The sequence below is a fragment of the Argentina anserina genome, chromosome 2 (assembly GCF_933775445.1).
Source record: "Argentina anserina chromosome 2, drPotAnse1.1, whole genome shotgun sequence".
NCBI classification, from domain to species: Eukaryota; Viridiplantae; Streptophyta; class Magnoliopsida; order Rosales; family Rosaceae; genus Argentina; species Argentina anserina.
This window is the reverse complement of record NC_065873.1, coordinates 23,059,921-23,077,799: the sequence shown is the minus strand read 5'-3', so window position 1 is coordinate 23,077,799 and position 17,879 is coordinate 23,059,921. Positions and strand designations below refer to the sequence as shown.

General features: G+C 39.7%; 3 protein-coding genes across 3 annotated transcripts; 2 read left to right on the top strand and 1 right to left on the bottom strand.

Annotated features, from left to right (window-relative positions):
* The first annotated feature begins 737 nt into the window (after nucleotides 1–737).
* LOC126784203 (uncharacterized mitochondrial protein AtMg00310-like) lies at nucleotides 738–1,313 on the top strand. Its single transcript, XM_050509685.1, has one exon. The coding sequence runs from the start codon at nucleotides 738–740 to the stop codon at nucleotides 1,311–1,313; it is 576 nt and encodes a 191-aa protein (XP_050365642.1).
* A 7,199-nt stretch (nucleotides 1,314–8,512) lies between these two features.
* LOC126782312 (probable receptor-like protein kinase At1g11050) lies at nucleotides 8,513–10,649 on the bottom strand. The gene has a single exon (XM_050507530.1). The coding sequence runs from the start codon at nucleotides 10,534–10,536 to the stop codon at nucleotides 8,641–8,643; it is 1,896 nt and encodes a 631-aa protein (XP_050363487.1). The 5' UTR covers nucleotides 10,537–10,649; the 3' UTR covers nucleotides 8,513–8,640.
* A 1,686-nt stretch (nucleotides 10,650–12,335) lies between these two features.
* LOC126782314 (auxilin-related protein 2) lies at nucleotides 12,336–16,508 on the top strand. Its single transcript, XM_050507533.1, has 9 exons — nucleotides 12,336–13,148; nucleotides 13,489–13,730; nucleotides 13,806–14,014; nucleotides 14,093–14,228; nucleotides 14,311–14,408; nucleotides 14,854–14,919; nucleotides 15,089–15,178; nucleotides 15,533–15,709; nucleotides 15,982–16,508. The coding sequence occupies exons 1-9, from the start codon at nucleotides 12,583–12,585 to the stop codon at nucleotides 16,018–16,020; spliced, it is 1,623 nt and encodes a 540-aa protein (XP_050363490.1). The 5' UTR covers nucleotides 12,336–12,582; the 3' UTR covers nucleotides 16,021–16,508.
* The last annotated feature ends 1,371 nt before the right edge of the window (nucleotides 16,509–17,879 follow it).

The window sequence follows — 17,879 nt, the reverse complement described above, 5'->3', positions numbered from 1 at the left end:
AATAGGACACATGTCGTCCTTATTCTGAAAGTCCCAGACCCGGAAAAAATTGGTCAATTTCGACCCATCAATTTATGCAATAATTCATACAAAATTCTGGCGAAAGTTCTTGCTAATCGCCTTTAGGTCTGCCTCCCTTCCTTAATCCCCGTGAATCAGAATGCCTTTGTACCTGAAAGACAAATCTAAGATAATATCTTACTAGCACATGAAGCATTCCATTATCTAAAGATGAAAAGGGTGGAGACAATAATGAGCTTGGTTTAAAGGTTGACATGAACAAGCCTATGATAGGGTAGAGTGGGATTTTCTTGAGGCTGCACTTTTAGCTTTTGGATTTGCTAGAAATTGGGTGAACGTCATTATGGCATGTGTTACTTCTGTCTCTTTTTCCATTGTCATCAATGGTAAGGCCAGCAAGTTCTTCTACCCTAACAGATAGCTCAGACAAGGGGACCCCCTCTCCCCATATTTAATTATGATTGTCAGTGAGGTTTTCTCTCTACGTTTAACCAAAGCAGTGGAAGAAAAGCAGGTTTTGGGAATCAAGATTGGTCTGAGGAGTCCCACTCTATCTCATCTCTTCTTTGCCGATGATGCTCTTTTACCTTATGAAAGCTACTCTATCTAACCTCTGGGCGTTGAAGCAATTATTTTTAGAGTACTGCAAGGCATCAAGGCAACTTATTAATGTGGAGAAGTCCAGTATCTACTGATCACCGAACACCCCAAACCAGATGGCAGGTTTGTTTAGTGAATTGTTGGGCTTCAGGGGAGTCAATGACCCTGGCTTTTACCTTGGCATGCCTACTTTATGGGGTAGATCCAAAAAGGAGGCTTTGGGGTACATTGTTGACAGGGTCAAAAGAAAACTGGAGGGCTGGAAACAAAACACACTGTCTCTGGGAGGGAAAGAGGTTCTTTTAAAGTCTGAGGCAGTGGCTATCCCAGCTTACCCTATGTCTTGTTTCCTATTCCCCAAAGCAGTTTGTGATTCTATCAATTCGGGTATGAGCAAGTTCTGGTGGGGTGATGAGAAGATTCATTGGAAAAAATGGGCTGATCTAGGGAAAAGCAAGAGCAATGGAGGTTTGAGATTTCATGATCTTCATGAATTCAATCTTGCTCTATTGGCTAAGCAGTGTTGGAGACTTCTCCAATTCCCCGACTCTATATGGGCTATGACTATGAAAGCTCGATATTTCCCTAAATGTTCTTTCTTCCAGCTAAAAGAGGCCATCGTGCCTCTTGGAGTTGGTCTAGTTTGCTTGCAGCTAGGGACTATTCTTGTTGGTAGCAGGTGGCAGGTGTAAGATGGTAATGAGATTCAAATTTGGTATGATAGGTGGCTCCCTAATCACCAAATTGGGCTATTTCAGTCTATTCTCCCTGGTCCTATGCCTAGAGACAAAGTTTCTACTTTATTTGATAATGAGTTGGGTTTATGGCAACTAGGGGATATTTCTCATTATTTAAGAGAGGAGGATATGAAGCTTATTAGATTCTTCTGGATTGTCTCTTATGGCCATGGAATAAAGATGGGAATTACTCAGCCCAGATCGAGTTACTACTGGCTACATAACAAGAATGTTGTTCATCCCCCCACTGCTACTTCTACCTCCCATAGTATTGAGTATTGACAGTAGAGTATGGAATCTGGTGTGGAGTATCAAAACCCTTCCAAATATCAAGCTTTTCCTGTGGCGGGTTTTAAACAATGTTGGGCCAATAATGGTCAACTTGTGGAAAAGGAAATTAACTACTACCCCTCTATGCCCCATATGCGGAAAAGAATAATAGACTTTTGAACACATCCTACTCTTGTGTCCATGGGTGCTTTCTGTTTGGTTTGGCTCCAGTTTTAATATTCTCATACAAAAACAGACCATTACTACTCTAGATGAGTGGATCATAGACATTTACAAAAGACTCCCAATCACATGCAATAAAGCCAACCTACTGCAGCTTTACAATGTGGTGGATTTGGAAGTGTAGATGCGATTTTGTGTACACGGGAAAACAGCTCTCCCTGTCCTTTACGCTTTCCTTGGTGAATCAGGCACCCTCTGAGTTTTTGGATGCTCAGACAAGTTTTGGCACGCTCCCCTCTATCCCCCAACCTGTTTCATTGCTGGCAAAGAAATTTAGTCCACCATGTCTCGACAATCACAAGATCAACTGTGATGCCTCGTGGAGGTCACCATCCATCGCTGCTTTGGGTGTTATAATTCGTAACCACTAGGGAATTTTGATCTGTGGAGTAGCTTCGCCAGCCGTTTTCTGAGTCGGCGGAATGGGCAACTATCGATCTGGGTCTCGATCTGGCTCGGTCACTGCATTTACATAGAACTGAAGTGGAATCAGATTCAAAGAGTTTGATTGAAGAGTTGACTGGTATCTCAAAAAATTGGAAAACCTTCCCTCTCATCTTCAGAATCAAAGAGAAGAGTCGAAGTTTGAGAAGTGCAATTGGACTGGGCTCCGAGAGAAGCCAATGGAGCTGCTCATGCAGCTGCCGCGCTTGCTTCTAGGAATGTGGGTCCTCTGCGATGGGCTTCAGTGCCACCACTCTCCTTGATCTCTGTTCTCCAAAATGACGGCCTTCCTTGCCCGCCGGCTGATGCAGTTGGTGGAGGTCCTAGTTTGGTCTGAGTTTTATTGCTTTTCTGTTTGGGGATATTATCTGTTAGTTACTGTCTGTTTGGGCGAAACTTATTCCATACACGGCCCGTGCATATGGGCGGGGCATCTAGACCGTGTATTTTGACACGTCAATTGTTTTGTAGAGATCGGCTAACGTGGGCTTTAATTAGCGCGTGGCGAGTGGGGGTGAAATTCTCCTTCATACCCTCAACATCAAACACCTCCATCATCTTCCTTAATTCGTCGGTACTAATCACCTTCATATCCTTCCATGGTTTCCGGTTATTCCACTTCACAAAATCGGGCACCATAACGGCCTAAATTGCTGAAGAATAGAGTTGTCGACGTCGGGTCCGTGCTCCATGCCGATGGGGACGACGGAGACGAAGTCGAAGGGAGCAACTGGAGGGTGAGGTTGAATCATAAAGCACCGCTTTCTCCATCTCGGCGGCGAGTGGCGGAGTGGCGAGGATTAGGGAGAGTGGCAGCGATTACGAAAAGGGACTTGAGGATGTGGGTTTCGATGGGTGATTTGGGTGGGAATATTCAAAGGAGGAAGAGGAGAAGAATTGTAGATGAGGAGGAACATGAGATAGAGGCCATGATGCAGACCCTCAGTCCCTCTTTCTGGAATCGAAGATGAGGGAAGGGAAAAGTGATGAGATGGTTCTAATTGTATGGTTATTTAGTTTTGGATGGTAGGTTGTTGGGCCTGGAGTGGGTCGGGTATCGGGTTTGATGCTATGGGTTTTTTTTTTTAGGGTTTGGGCTTTAGTTTAGGGTTTTGTTTATAAAATTTAACCCAATTACTTTATAAGTTTATAATTTTCTTTTATTGATGTTAGCAATTTGATTTAAATATAAATTTTCTGGATAAATTTTTAGAACAATTGTTTGCAGACAAAAAGATTTCCATGTGTCACTATGATGCCCACATAAACCGTTTTCAAATTATTTCAATTAATCTCACCAAAAAAATTATTTATAAATAGTTTTGATGTTTAAAAAATTCATCTAAGATTATTATACTCTCAAAATAATTTTCTTTATTCACCCGTCAAAAAATGTTCAGAATTTTATTTTCGGGTGGAACAGCTACTCTTACGTAGGTTGGATGATAAAGAGGGTTTAAATCTTCAAGGTCTTAAATAGTTTTGGTAGCCTTTGAACAGTTTTGGTAGCCTTTAAAAATTCGTAATATATATATGCTTCAGGTGCCCAGAAAATGTTCTGAAAATTCCCACACACTCATGATGCCATGTACTTTAGAATAATGTCTATCTATCATACATTTATTTTATTTGTGGCGTGAATCCTTGTAGTGGGTGTTTAGGTTATATAGAGTTGACTTATAGTCAAATGACGATGAGAACATGTGAATTTTATACAACGAACGTCTTATGCCTTGTATAAGACATCAAACGGTGTAGTCAATTATGCCTTGCATAGGACATCAAACGGTGTGATTAGACAAAAAAAAAGTTTCACACATTGGTGTTAGGTTGTCTAGTTATTCATATACCCATTGAAAAAAGTTCAACAATATTAGTAAGGAGACAATAATTTTATTTGATCATATATAAAATTTGATATTATTGAATAAAAAGTACAAAATAAAAAATAATAATTTTGACGTTACTAATGTACTAACGAGATATTTTGTGAAAATACTAACACGGTCTACCCTTGTCTCAACACTGGTCAAACCTAGGCCTAATCATTTAACCCGTAGATCCGAAAAGCCCGCGGAGACCCGCAAACCCGATGAGCTTTTACCCAGTTCAACCCGCGAGAAAGCACACCAAAGCCGGTTTCTGTGGGTAGAGAGTCGAGCATAGTTTAGAGGTGTGAAACCCGGCCCAACCCGCCAAAAGCCCGCAAGGCTCGGCCTGTAATAGCTCGGCAAATAAAAAAATATTATACATACATGTTCTATTATTTTAGAATAAAACTATGGCATCATGAAACAACTATATGAAGGAAACTTCTCGGGATCGATCGACACTAGCCGATATGATCGGTATATATATTTAGTGATCATGTAAAAATTTCATCCAATTCGGACCTCGTCTGACAGTCAAAATTTCTGGTAAATCGAAAACAACACTAATATGCTCTAAGGGAGGATTCATTACCAAGATGTGAACACTGAAAGCCATTTGCATATCTAAAATCACTTTATTTTTGTCACCGATCGTGCGTGGTCAAACCGAGTAAACTCATTTGGTGAAGCCCCGGTCAATGGGGTTTTAATATGTCAAAATACCTCTTTTTTTGTTAACCGTAAGTATGAACGGTCAAACCATGTCCAAAACGGATGAAATTTTTACGGGATCCCTAAATATATATACTGATAACATCTACTAGTGTCGATCGATCATATTTCGAACTGAAATTGTCGGTTGCCTAATTGTCCACTAATGCATCATAAGTTCATAACCTTTATATTAAGTTTAGAATAAAACTATTCGCATTATGAAGCAACTATATGAAGGGAACTTATCGGGATCAATCGACACCAGCCGATGTGATCGGTATATATATCTAGTGACCATGTAAATATTTCATCCAATTAAGATCTCGTTTGACTGTCACAATTTCCAGTAAACCAAAAACACCATTAATATGCCCTAAGGGAATGCCCATTACCAAGATGCGAACACCGAAACCCGTTTGCATATCTGAAATCACCTAATTTTTGTCACCGATCGTGCGCAGTTGTACCAAGGAAACCCATTAGGCAAAGCCCCAGTCAATGGGGGTTTTAATATGTCAAAACACCTATTTTTGAGTTAACCGTAGGTACGGACAGTCAAACCGTGTCTAAAACAGACGAAAATTTTACGAGTTCCCTAAATATATATACCGATCACATCTGATGGTGTCGATCGACCATATTTCGAACTGGATTTGTCGATCGCCGAAGTGTCAACTAATGTATCATAACCTTTATATTGGGTTTATAATAAAACTATCGCATTATGAAGTGACTTTATGAAGGAAACTTCTCGGGATCGATCGACACCATCCGATGTGATTGATATATATACTTAGTGATCTTGTAAAAATTTCATCCAATTCGGACCTCGTTTGACCGTCAGAATTTATAGTAAACCAAAAACACCACTAATATGCCCTAAGAGAAGACCCATTACCAAAATGCGAACATCGAAATCTGTTTGCATATCTGAAATCACATAATTTTTGTAACCGATCATGCGCGGTCGCAACAAGGAAACTCATTTGGCAAAACCCCGGTCAATTGGGGTTTTAATATGTCAAAACGCATTTTTTTGTTGACCGTAGATACGAACGGTCAAACCATGTCCAAAACAGACGAAAATTTTACGGGTTTCCTAAATATATATACCGATCACATCTGCTGGTGTCGATCGACCATATTTCGAACTAGATTTGTCGATCGCCGAAGTGTCAACTAATGTATCATAACCTTTATATTGGGTTTATAATAAAACTATCGCATTATGAAGTGACTTTATGAAGAAAACTTCTCGGGATCGATCGACACCATCCGATGTGATTGATATATATACTTAGTGATCTTGTAAAAATTTCATCCAATTCAGACCTCGTTTGACCGTCAGAATTTATAGTAAACCAAAAACACCACTAATATGCCCTAAGAGAAGACCCATTACCAAAATGTGAACACGGAAAGCTGTTTGCATATCTGAAATCACATAATTTTTGTAACCAATCATGCGCAGTCGCAACAGGGAAACTCATTTGGCAAAACCCCGGTCAATGAGGGTTTTAATATGTCAAAACACATTTTTTGTTGACCGTAGATACAAACGGTCAAACCATGTCCAAAATGGACGAAATTTTTACGGGTTCCCTAAATATATATACCGATCACATATGCTGGTGTCGATCAACCATATTTCGAACTGGAATTGTCGATCGCCGAAGTGTCCACTAATGTATCATAAAATTTATATTAGGTTTATAATAAAACTATTGCATTATAAAGCCACTATATGAAGAAAACTTCTCGGGATCGATCGATACCATCCGATGTGATCGGTATATATTTATTAATCTTATAAAAATTTCATCTAATTCGGATCTCGTTTGAACGTCGGAATTTCTGGTAAACCAAAAACACCACTAATATGCCCTAAGGGATGACTCATTACCAATATGCGAATGTCGAAAACTATTGACACATTTGAAATCACCTAATTTTTGTCACCGATCCTACGTGGTCGCAACGAGGAAACTTATTTGGAAAATCCCCCGTGAATGAGGTTTTATTATGTTAAAACGCCTTTTTTGTTGTTGATAATAGGTTCGGACGGTTAAACCATGTTCAAAATGGACGAAAATTTTACATGGTCCATAAATATTTATATCGATCACATCTACTAGTGTCGATTGACAATATTTCAAAACTATAATTTATTTGTGACTTTTATTAGAATGTTTTCTAATAATTCTTTTATTGTTCTAAACCCTTAAATAAGAGTGTTATGTTTTTTTTTCTAATACAATCCCGCAAGACTTGGCCCGTAAAAACCAGCAAGGCCCGCTATAGGTGGGCATGCTTGAATATTCATATTTGTGAAAATACCCGATCCGACCCGGTACGTCACTTATTTAAATGTACTAAGACCCGGCCTGTTGACGAGCCCTATTCAAACCTGTCAACCACATATATCTTTCTACCTAAGGGCACTGGTATCGCACAGAGGTAAAAATTTCAATTTTTTTTAATGGATGGATTGAGCTAATTATTGGATGTAAAATAAGTTTTGGTGATTTTTACGGACGTCGTCGAAGCTATTGACGAATAATTTTTATATGGTCAGAAATAATTGAATTATTTGCAAACTGCATATTGTGCCATGTGGTCGTCATTGTGGCACGTGGGAAACTTTATTTGCATACGAATAGAAAAAACCGCATATTGTGCAACGTGGCGAACTCTCTACATACAAATTTTAAACTTTATCCAGAAATTTAAATTAAATTGCTAGACATCACTAATAGAAAATTAAAACGAATTAATGCAACTATTCACAAACAACACTGTAAATTTAAACTCTAAATCCGATACCCAAGCCACAACCCATGCCCACGACCCGAGACAAGACCTTATCTCATTTTTGTCCAAACCAAATAAAAGAAATATTCTCATTTTCTTAAGCTTCCCTCTTTCTGGAAACGAGGTCTGCAACTTTTTGCATCTCCCTGCTATAGGTAACATAATCATGGGCTCATATCCCCTATCTCCTCCTCTTTCTTAGGCGGCCAAAGCGATTTCTGAGTAGCTCCCCCTCTGAATCTCCATCCCCACCCAAATCACTCACCAAAACCCACATCCTCCAATCCCTCAAGTCACTTTTCGTAATCGCAGACACTCTCCATCATCCTCACCCCGCCACTACCCTTCGTTGATATGGATAAGGCGGTGCTCTACGAATTCGACCTCACCCCCTTGCTCTGCATATGACTTCATCGTCGTCGGCATTGAGCACGCTGCTTTCAACCATTTGTGGTCAACAAAGTCGTCGATTAGCAAGACATACATTTCATTAATTTACTAGCTGCTTTCAACTAATTAATCAAATCATGTAGGCATCTTCTTAGCCGCTACTTGTCAATTAGTCAGTCTCTGAATATGATTCCAAGTTGGTGATTGATCAAACACTAACTAATTAATTTCCCCTGCAAATTATCTTAGAGCTACTACTGTCTTTGAAGAAACATATCATGGCCAGAGGCCAACCATAAGGCTTTGATTTAGTTTTTTCCTTTAGGCAATTCTAGTTCTCCTTATGCATCAACAGAGGGTTGGCAGAAATCAAAAGAAAGATGGAGACTTTGACAGTTCGAAACATTGTTGAAAAGAAATTTGTAATTTCATCAATTTCTTGCATCAGTCAACATTCAACGATGTACAAAAGAATGCCTAATCCCAGATAAACAGAAGATTAGGATGATACTAACACATGTACCAAACAACCCAGTGTCCTATTTCAATCTATGTTGGGGACTTGAAGTAATAATGCTGGAACTAAAGCTGGGTCTTGATCTTTCACTTTCCAAAATGCTAGAAAACCCGAAAGAAGATCTATAAGACTCATTCCCAAGTGGCATTGGCCTATCTGGTAACTTAGGAATATCAATGTCACCCTCCAACATCCTCAATGCTTCTGAAATGGTAGGCCTAAAAGCCACCATAACATGAGCACAGAGAATCCCAACATTCACAAACCTCTCCATGACACTCTTTGGCCCTTCCTCCCTCAATGTCTCATCAAACACCTCCTCCACACTCCCCGCTTTCGCATGCATCCACGCCCAATCTGTGATCAAAACAACCGAATTCATATTCGTGCTGGAATTCGATGTGTCCAGCACTTTCTTCCCACTCATGATCTCAAGAATCACAATACCAAAGCTGTAAACATCACTCTTCTCCGTAAGCTGTCCATAGAGAGCATACTCTGGCGCCAAATAACCATATGTACCTGCAACTCTAGTAGTCAAGTGAGTTTGCCCTGCTGAACTTTGCTTGGCTAAACCAAAGTCAGCAACTTTAGCCTTCATTTCCGAGTCCAAGAGTATATTAGTCCCCTTAATGTCCCTGTGATATATAGGAGGCTTGATCCCATTGTGCAAATAAGCAAGGCCTTTTGCAACATCAAGTATGATACTCTTCCTCTGAGGCCAACTCAGTCTCCTCTTACTATTACTCAAATAGTCACTCAAATTCCCATTTGACATAAGATCATAAACCAAGAACCTCCTCTTCCCTCTAAAATCATCACTAGTAACACAACACCCTCTAAGCGACAGCAAATTCCTATGCCGAATCTTCCCTATAATCTCAACCTCATTCGAAAACTCCTCATCGCCTTTCGAATCCAAAGCCTCCATATCAAGAATCTGCTTCACAGCCACAAGAGTCCCATCAGCAAGTGACCCCCTGTACACAACCCCATACCCTCCTTGGCCTATCATATTCTTCTGAGCAAACCCATCAGTGGCCTTCTCAAGCTCTGCAATCCCAAACCACTTAGCACCAGAATTAGGCAACAAACTAGCTCTAAAGCCACTCACATACTCTTCATGCCTAGCATTTTGCTTCCCTTTCCTGTCATGCCTTCTATACATGACAATAACCCCAACAGCAAGCAAAATCCCAATAATAGCCCCCAAAACCCCAAACACCCACTTCAGCAGTGTCTTCTTGCTCACCTGACCATCACTCTTCTTGTTGGCTGAGCTGGACAGAGGCAGCCCCAGAATACAAGCCGCAGTTCTGGGATCCTCTGGACCAAACTCGTTGACAATCCCAGCAGCATACAACACAGCAAAGTAGAAGCACTTGGTGTTGTTTGGACCCAACGCACTTAACCGGTTATTCACATCCATCCCTGCATCAAGGCAAGAGCTACACCTGGTGAGCCCCTGTAAGTCTCCCTTGCATGACGTGTCTATAGCGCTGATGGGTCCTACTTTCTCCTTCCAGTCGTCGACGGTGAGGATGCCGGCGCAGCTGGAAGAGCTGGCGACGAACTGGGTGGCGTTCTGGAAGCACGAGGAGACTAAGGTGGGGACGAGGAAAAAAGATGAGAGCTTGGTTTGGAAATCGGAGAGGCAGGCGGCGGAGACGGTGGAGTTGGGGAGCTGGAAGGTGGAGGTTTGGTTGAGGTGGTGGGAGAGGCCGACGCCGAAGAGGCTGAGGAGGGTCTGGCAGCAGTGTGTGGCGTTTGGGGTGAGGCAGAGGGAGGTGTCCCATGGGAAGGTTTCGACGTAGCTCAGATCAATGGGGCATGATGATGAAGCAGCTGCAACTGTGTTGAGAGTGATGGAGATGAAGAAGATGAAGCAGAATGTGAAGGTTTTGGTGGTGCCGCACATCTTGGTTGATGTGCTTGTTTGTCTGAAAATGAATGGCGTTGGACATTTTTGGATATTTGAGCAGTGAAAAGGTTCAACCTTGGCTGCTAGATCGGTCAAGAATCAAACATGCACGTTTTTGTTTAGGAGTTCTTATATTGGTAAACTGTGTTGTTAATGGAGTTCAGCAACTGCAAAATAACCCAGTTCCCACTAATGAAAACAAATTAAGTCATAAACTAGCATTTCTGGCATGTGGAACTCTCTAAAATAATGTTTGACACTTCAATGAGAGTACTATAATACAAGTTGTGGACTCTGTTCTTGTTCTTCCATGAAAAATTAGTTAAATGTGTATGTGGTAAGCTGTTTAACGATATTATTATGGTAAAAAAATTTGAGTAGTACTACTGTTCTTGAATTTGTTTATTAACATAAAACTCGAACATTGTTTATGGATGGGATTTTGAGAGTTATAATATGAGAGATGAATGGCTTTTGACTAAAGGGTTCAGTTTTCAGTTGTCAACAAAATTCGAATTCATTATTTAGGCTTGTAGGTTGTGCTTGATATCTTGCCGTTGGGTTGATAAGGTTGATTCTATCTAGATCTATGGTATGTTTTCGTTTGACATGATTTTTGTTTAACAAGGTTGAAATTGGTCAGTTTCGTATTAAGCCATAGCTAATATGGTTTTCATTTGATTTTCTAAGAACATTAAATTTGTAGCGTTGTGCAGATATTTGGAAATTAAAATTGATAGACCAACTAAGCAACCTAGTTCATAAAAGCAAAAAGTTTTATTGGAACTCGATCAAAAGTGTTCGCCAATGGATTGATGAATTATTTAATCAAATAATTTTACTCGAACTTGATCAAAATTGTTCCCACGTAGTTATATTTCAGAGGCGTTTGCCATGAAGAAAAAGTTTTATCGGATAATAAAATTAGAAGCCACGTACAACTGCACCAAATTCCAATTAGTGATGACAGAATTAACTGTCCCATTGATCGGGCTGGTCCCTTAATGAAGTTTCTTTCATTACCAAAAAAAACACTGTCCCATTGATACTCTAATCTGGGACGAAATTGGCATCATGCAGCACTTCACCAGCTTGCTCATAATGACACTCTAATCTGGGATTTATAGGTTGGGAAATTATAGAACTAAAACCACCATGTATAAAAAAAAGACTGATGCGACTAAAGTATGCTCTCAGGCTCAGCTGTGAATGGACTGGAACGCTAGTCATCTAGAGTTGTATGAATGGGATACAACTTGCTCCTTTTTCATATTATCATATATCACTGCATTATTAAGAGTTAATTTAGTATATATCAATGTATGTTATACATCGCACATTTAACGATTGACAACGGATATTATTTTTTTGACCCCCTCATAAAATAATATCGATCGTCAGATATATGATGTATAACATACATTGATGTATACTAGAATTTTCCCATTATTAAAAATTGATCGAATAATGTAAGTACGTTAGTGGCATGTATTATGACATCTCGTCATGACGAGCCAATATGAAAATAATTCAACCGTGTAATTAGTAATTACATTCAAATTTAAATAAATTGCCGAACAAACCCAATTAGACAAGAACTACTGAATCATATATTGGTTTAATTTTCCTTTGTTTCACTGATCGATAATGTTTAATGCACAGAACTGAAAGCCATAATTCGTGGCAAAACTTTCATCGTGTAAAATTTTCAACAAAGCACCATAAAAGAAAGGCAATAGAATAATTTCATCAGTGAAGAACCAAAATGTACTCCATTGCCATTCTGCAGCAGAGTACTGATTGGAGTTTCTCACCGACAAAGAATTAGAACACACCAGCTAATTTTATTTCCATAAAAAAAAAAAAGAGAGACCAAAACCTCGATTGATCATCGTGTCAATGGTCGTGGTCCGCCACTTAGAATTCTCGCTCCAAATTTAACACCGACCCAGATTCCCATCTCCACCTTCATCCCCGTTCTCCGATCCCAAGCTCCCATCTTTCCCTCTTCCCTCCCGCCAAAAATCCCACCTTCATCCCAGCATGGACGAATTCGGCGTTCTCACGGAGAGGTTCGGCCTCAAACCCCAAGGCAAATCGGCTCCGATGGCCGCCTCCAGAAGACCACCCCCCACCTCCACCAACCCCCAAACGACGTCCTCCTCCGATTCCAATTCCTACGCTTCATTTCTCGACGACCAAAACGGCTTCTTTTCCCAATCCTCCTCCTCCGGCTCCGGCGGATTCAACGCCTTCGACGACTTCCTCACCGGAGCCACTAAAGTCTCCGACTTTGATTTGAATTCCGTGTTTTCGGCCTCGGGTTCCAATACGGCGCCGTTTGGCGACGGCTTTGATGTGTTTGGGAGCTCCGGCGGGGAGGTGAAGAGTAATGCGAGGGAAGATGACTTTTTCGGGTCGTTTGCGGCGGCGCCGAAACAGAGTGCTGCTCAGGGTAATGATCTGCTGGGTGATTTGGGAGGAGTGAGGAGGAGATTGCAGAGTATGAACACTGGTAATAGCAGTGGGAATAGGAAGGGTGCGGCGGCGAGGAATGTAGCTGTTTCTGATGATTTGTTACCTGGGTTTGGTGTTAGCACTGCTTCCAAGTATGGTGTTATTTATGTTTATGCTAGTTTTGATGGAAGTGTTTGATCACTTATGTGTAGAATTTAGTTTTCTAGCTTTGTTACTAGTTCAGTTTTAGTTATAAAGATGTGTCTTTTGGTCCGAATCTTGTCTCAGCATACTGCATGTATTTTCTGTGATTGTTGGTGAGCTATGGAAATGTAGCTTGTTACAATGTGGTTATAGGTGTATTGATTTCTTATAAGACGTGTGTGATCAGGTTTGCATTTTATAGGAAGGTTTTTGTATAGGGATGTTATGATGTGGTTGAAGTGTTTCTATATTTGTCATCTGCGTGACTAATGATACAGAGTTTCTCAGGGAAAGTCGTACACCGCAATCAACTGTTAAATCCACTACAGCACACTTCAGTTCAACTATGGACGATCCCTTTCGGGTCTTTGAATCAGTTTCAAGTTCAACGGCGGCAGATTCCTTAGATTATCTTTCGGGACTGGAACAGTTTGGTAAGATGAGTAATTCTGGAGGTGCAAAACAGGGTGGTTCGTCAAATAGTTCTACAAATTTGAGAGCACCCCCAAAAGCAGCACAAGTTTCAAAGGGTGAGAAAGGTTCTTATGCTGCCTCAAGTTAGAAGGAAATTACTTCTATCTTATGACATTTTCATGAACTTGCAGAAAGGAGTCCTGGTGTTTCTTCTATAGATGATCTTGAGAATTTTGCCAGTGCTAGGGTGCCAAGTAGCGCTCCCAGAGTTATTTCTCGTAACGAAGGGGTAAAATCTTCAGCCACCAGAAATGGTAAACCAAGTGGATATGATCTAGATTTCATGTTCAGCCCCGGTTTTCGATCCAGTAGTGTACCAAAGTCAAGGGTTAAAAATGCGGTGAGCACCCTACTTTTGTAAATATGCTACTTTTGCACACTAGTGGATGTGTTCGCTACTAACTGATGCAACTTCCAGGACCCATTGTTTGATGCACCGACGGACAATAGAGGAGGGCCTACGCCCCAGAAGACTTCTTCTAGGACCTCAGGTAGCATGAAGAAGTCCCCTTCTGCAAGTGGTATTTTTGATGACCTCTTTTCGCTGGATGGAGGTAATTGACTATTCAACTCAACTTCAGAGCCTGCAATTATACCTTCTTTGTACTGATTTATGATGTCCTTTGTTTGCATCAGCTTCCCCAATGGGTGCAGAATTTGAGGAAGTTGAAGGTGAAAGTGAAGAAAGACGAAAAGCTAGATTGGGACGATACCAGAGAACAAAGGAGCGCGCGGTTCGTGTTTTTTTTTTTTTCACTTTACTTTTCCAGGCTGCCTTATTAATTCTTTATTATTTCTCTGTATGTTTGTAAAGAGCCAATAATACATATTGTACTGGTACATCTTAAAGTCATCTGACTGTAAACGACTTCTTTTGTTTTTTGCCCTCAATCTAGCAATCTAGGGTCCCTTCACTATTATATGTTCCTCCACTGCTTATGTGACCTGAAAATGTTAGCAACTTAACATAATGCTAGCATCTATTACATAGTCATATAGGTTATATGACAAGCAGGTGACTGCTTTTTAACCATTTGATAGTTACTTTGGTGCTATATTTCTAGAAAACAGACAATGTTTCTGTGGATAGGTGTCTTACCCTATTAATCTTGATGTAATTTCTGGCTTCTATTTATGTTCACCTTGCACAATTTGACAGTTTGAATTGTCATTTTTCAGTTGCAAGCAGTGGCAGATATGAATCAACGTGATATGCGTACTCAGCAGGAGCAGGAAGAGAGGCGTGTGAGTAGTATTTCTTATGTTCCCTTTGCTGTTTATGTATTTTTCAGGATGTATGATGATTCTATTCCAAAACTGAAAATGTTTTCTAATTAATCCATGTTGTCTGACTTTCTGTATGTCATCATAACCTTGTATTCTTTTAAACTTAATTATTATCATTTCTCTGCAGAGAATCGCCGAGATTATGGATGCTAAAATAAAAGGATGGGCTGCAGGGAAAGAAGGGAATATGCGTGCATTGTTGTCTTCATTACAATCTGTATGTTATTCTGAACCGCTTTTGCCCCCTTAAAATTGTTCTCCCTTCTCATACCCATCTTCAATCACCAGATGTCACCAAATTATAAATACCAATTTGGCCAAGGAACTGATTCCCAATATCAGTCTCTTGTAATAATTGATGCTTGATCAGATAAAGAAATCGAAGTTTGTATAGTGAAATCATAATCAAACATTTTTACTTCTTTCACCAAAAGATTGCCATAACTTTCTCATATAGGTTTTTACCTTTATTTTCTGAATTGGTTTAGAGTGTAGGGCTGCATATCTTGCATCTTCAACATAAACATATCCGCTGTCAACTAATTTCTTTCATTTCTGGTATGATGTACAGGTTCTTTGGCCTGATTGTGGATGGGAGCCAGTTTCACTCACAGATTTGATCACTTCTGGTTCAGTTAAAAAAGTTTATAGAAAGGCCACATTGTGTGTTCATCCAGATAAGGTTCAACAGAAAGGAGCTAGTCTTCAACAAAAATATACTGCAGAGAAGGTTTTTGATATTCTTAAGGTAACCCTTATGATCTCATCAACTATATCGTAGCAGTATCATGTTTTGTTATTTAGAGACCTCATCATTAACGGCTTCTTCAAGTACTTGTCTGCTTGCAAGATTCCAAAATAATCTTATAATGTTTTACATTGTCCTTGTATATTTACACGCTGCCTTCATTACTCGATAAAGGAAAGACTTATAACAAATTGATATTCTTTCTAAGTGTTGTTACGTTGACGTTCTGTAATTGTTTTCATCTTTACAAAAATGATTTCATTCTGAAACAGGAAGCTTGGACCAAGTTCAACAAGGAGGAACTTTCATAGTATTTTGTGACAAATTATTCTTTGGAGCTTCCGTGTAACATAAATGAGGCTTCCCCATTGGGAAGGAAGATCCATCCATCGTTGTGTGATATAAATACTGGTCTGAAGCTTTAGAGCGTCGTGTGATGAATTTTGCTTGTGTCTTTTTAGAAATAAAAAAAGACTTCATTTATTTTTTCTGAAAAATCATCAGTAAGAATACTATTTTTGTTCATGGCTCTGTAAATTATTGGTAGTTTTCACACGGAGATTGTTTTTAGAGTGGAAACAGGGAGGCTCCTTATACTGTAACCTGCTCCAGTATTTTCTTCCCACCTTTGGCATCTTCCCCCTCTCCTACTTTATTTTGATGATCATCGTCACGTTATATGTATCTTGTTTCACTGCTGTACCGTTGATGAAGCTGAATCAAAACTTGGAACCTGTATGTACGTTTGTATGATAATTCTTTTGGAATAGAAAAGTCTTTATAGTTCATATTCTTTGAATCTTTTGTGTATGCAAGTACAAGTTAACCTTTATGTCTGTTATGTTTCTTAAATTTCCTTTTCCTTTCAAATTTCAATGTATTCTTGAGTAAGGGTTTCTTAACCTATGTTACCTGAAAATTTTAGCAGCATATCAATTTGTTTGCATCAATTACAGAGTAATAATAGGTTTCGGTTCAAGTACATATAAAAATATATATTTTAGTGGAGATGTGTTTGTCGACTTGATAAAACATTGGCTTAATCTTTTATACCTGAGCCCTGGCCCAATTTGACAGTATTCAGTTGCAAGAAGCGGCAGATGTGAATCAAAGCACTTTGCGAACTCACAGTAGCAGGAAGATATGTGTAACTGTGCAAGTAGATTTCTTTTGCCTCGGCTCTGGATGTGTTCCATCATGTACATTTGGTACTGTAGAATATTCATTTGTGAGAGTTTTCTCTTATTTTCTAGTGGACTCGAAAACTCTATCCAAGTGATTATTGCTTGTGAACTGTCATTCTAGGGTTGAAGGCTTGTTGGCCTCTATACCTCCTCCCGCATCAATCCTTGTCACACAAGTTTTCCAATATGAAGTAAACTAGTGTAGTATACCCATTTGGCATATATAAGACATAGTTTTGCAGCATGAACATTGAGTTCGACTTAGAAATATCAGTAAGTAGGGCTTACAGTAAGTTGGAGAATCTCTCCTGAATCTTAGAAATTATATTCTGGTTCCCCGTTGCTATTAAAGAACTAACTCTTTTAGAAAACAAAGGGGCACTTTATATTTCTTTAGTTTTCGCCCACCGGCAACTCACTAAAGTTCAAAACTAGCTTGCAGGTCTTACCAGAAAATTAAGTGAAATTCGATCAGCACTGTATAGCAGCATCCAATCCACATCCATGGTAAAGCAGAGGTCCTACCACTTCCCGTCCACACTCCTCAGCTGGCAGCCAGGAGCAGCCAACTTCCCACTAACTTCGATCACGTACATAGTGTGTTCTTGTGTTAATAATGATTTTGTTGAAATATATTAATGATAAGTTATATTTTTGGACTGACTAAAACATATACCAAATTACATCTCCATTTCATAGGAAGTTTAGGCATTCAGCCATCGACAGTATAGATGAATGGGCAGCGCACTAGGGGTCATGCATCATCATTTTCACCAAGAAGGATGTCTCCTCACCCTTTTGATATTTCCGACTTGAAAAAGCCAAGATTTTCATGATCACAGCAATTATAAAACTTCCACATTTTGTCTAGCCCTTGTGAATTTTCTAAAAGAATCCATATGCGTCCAGAATCCAGATCCAACTTTCAGTTGAGTTAATCCCTTTTTCTGTTCATTAAAAACGTGCAATCTCAGAATTTGAAGGAA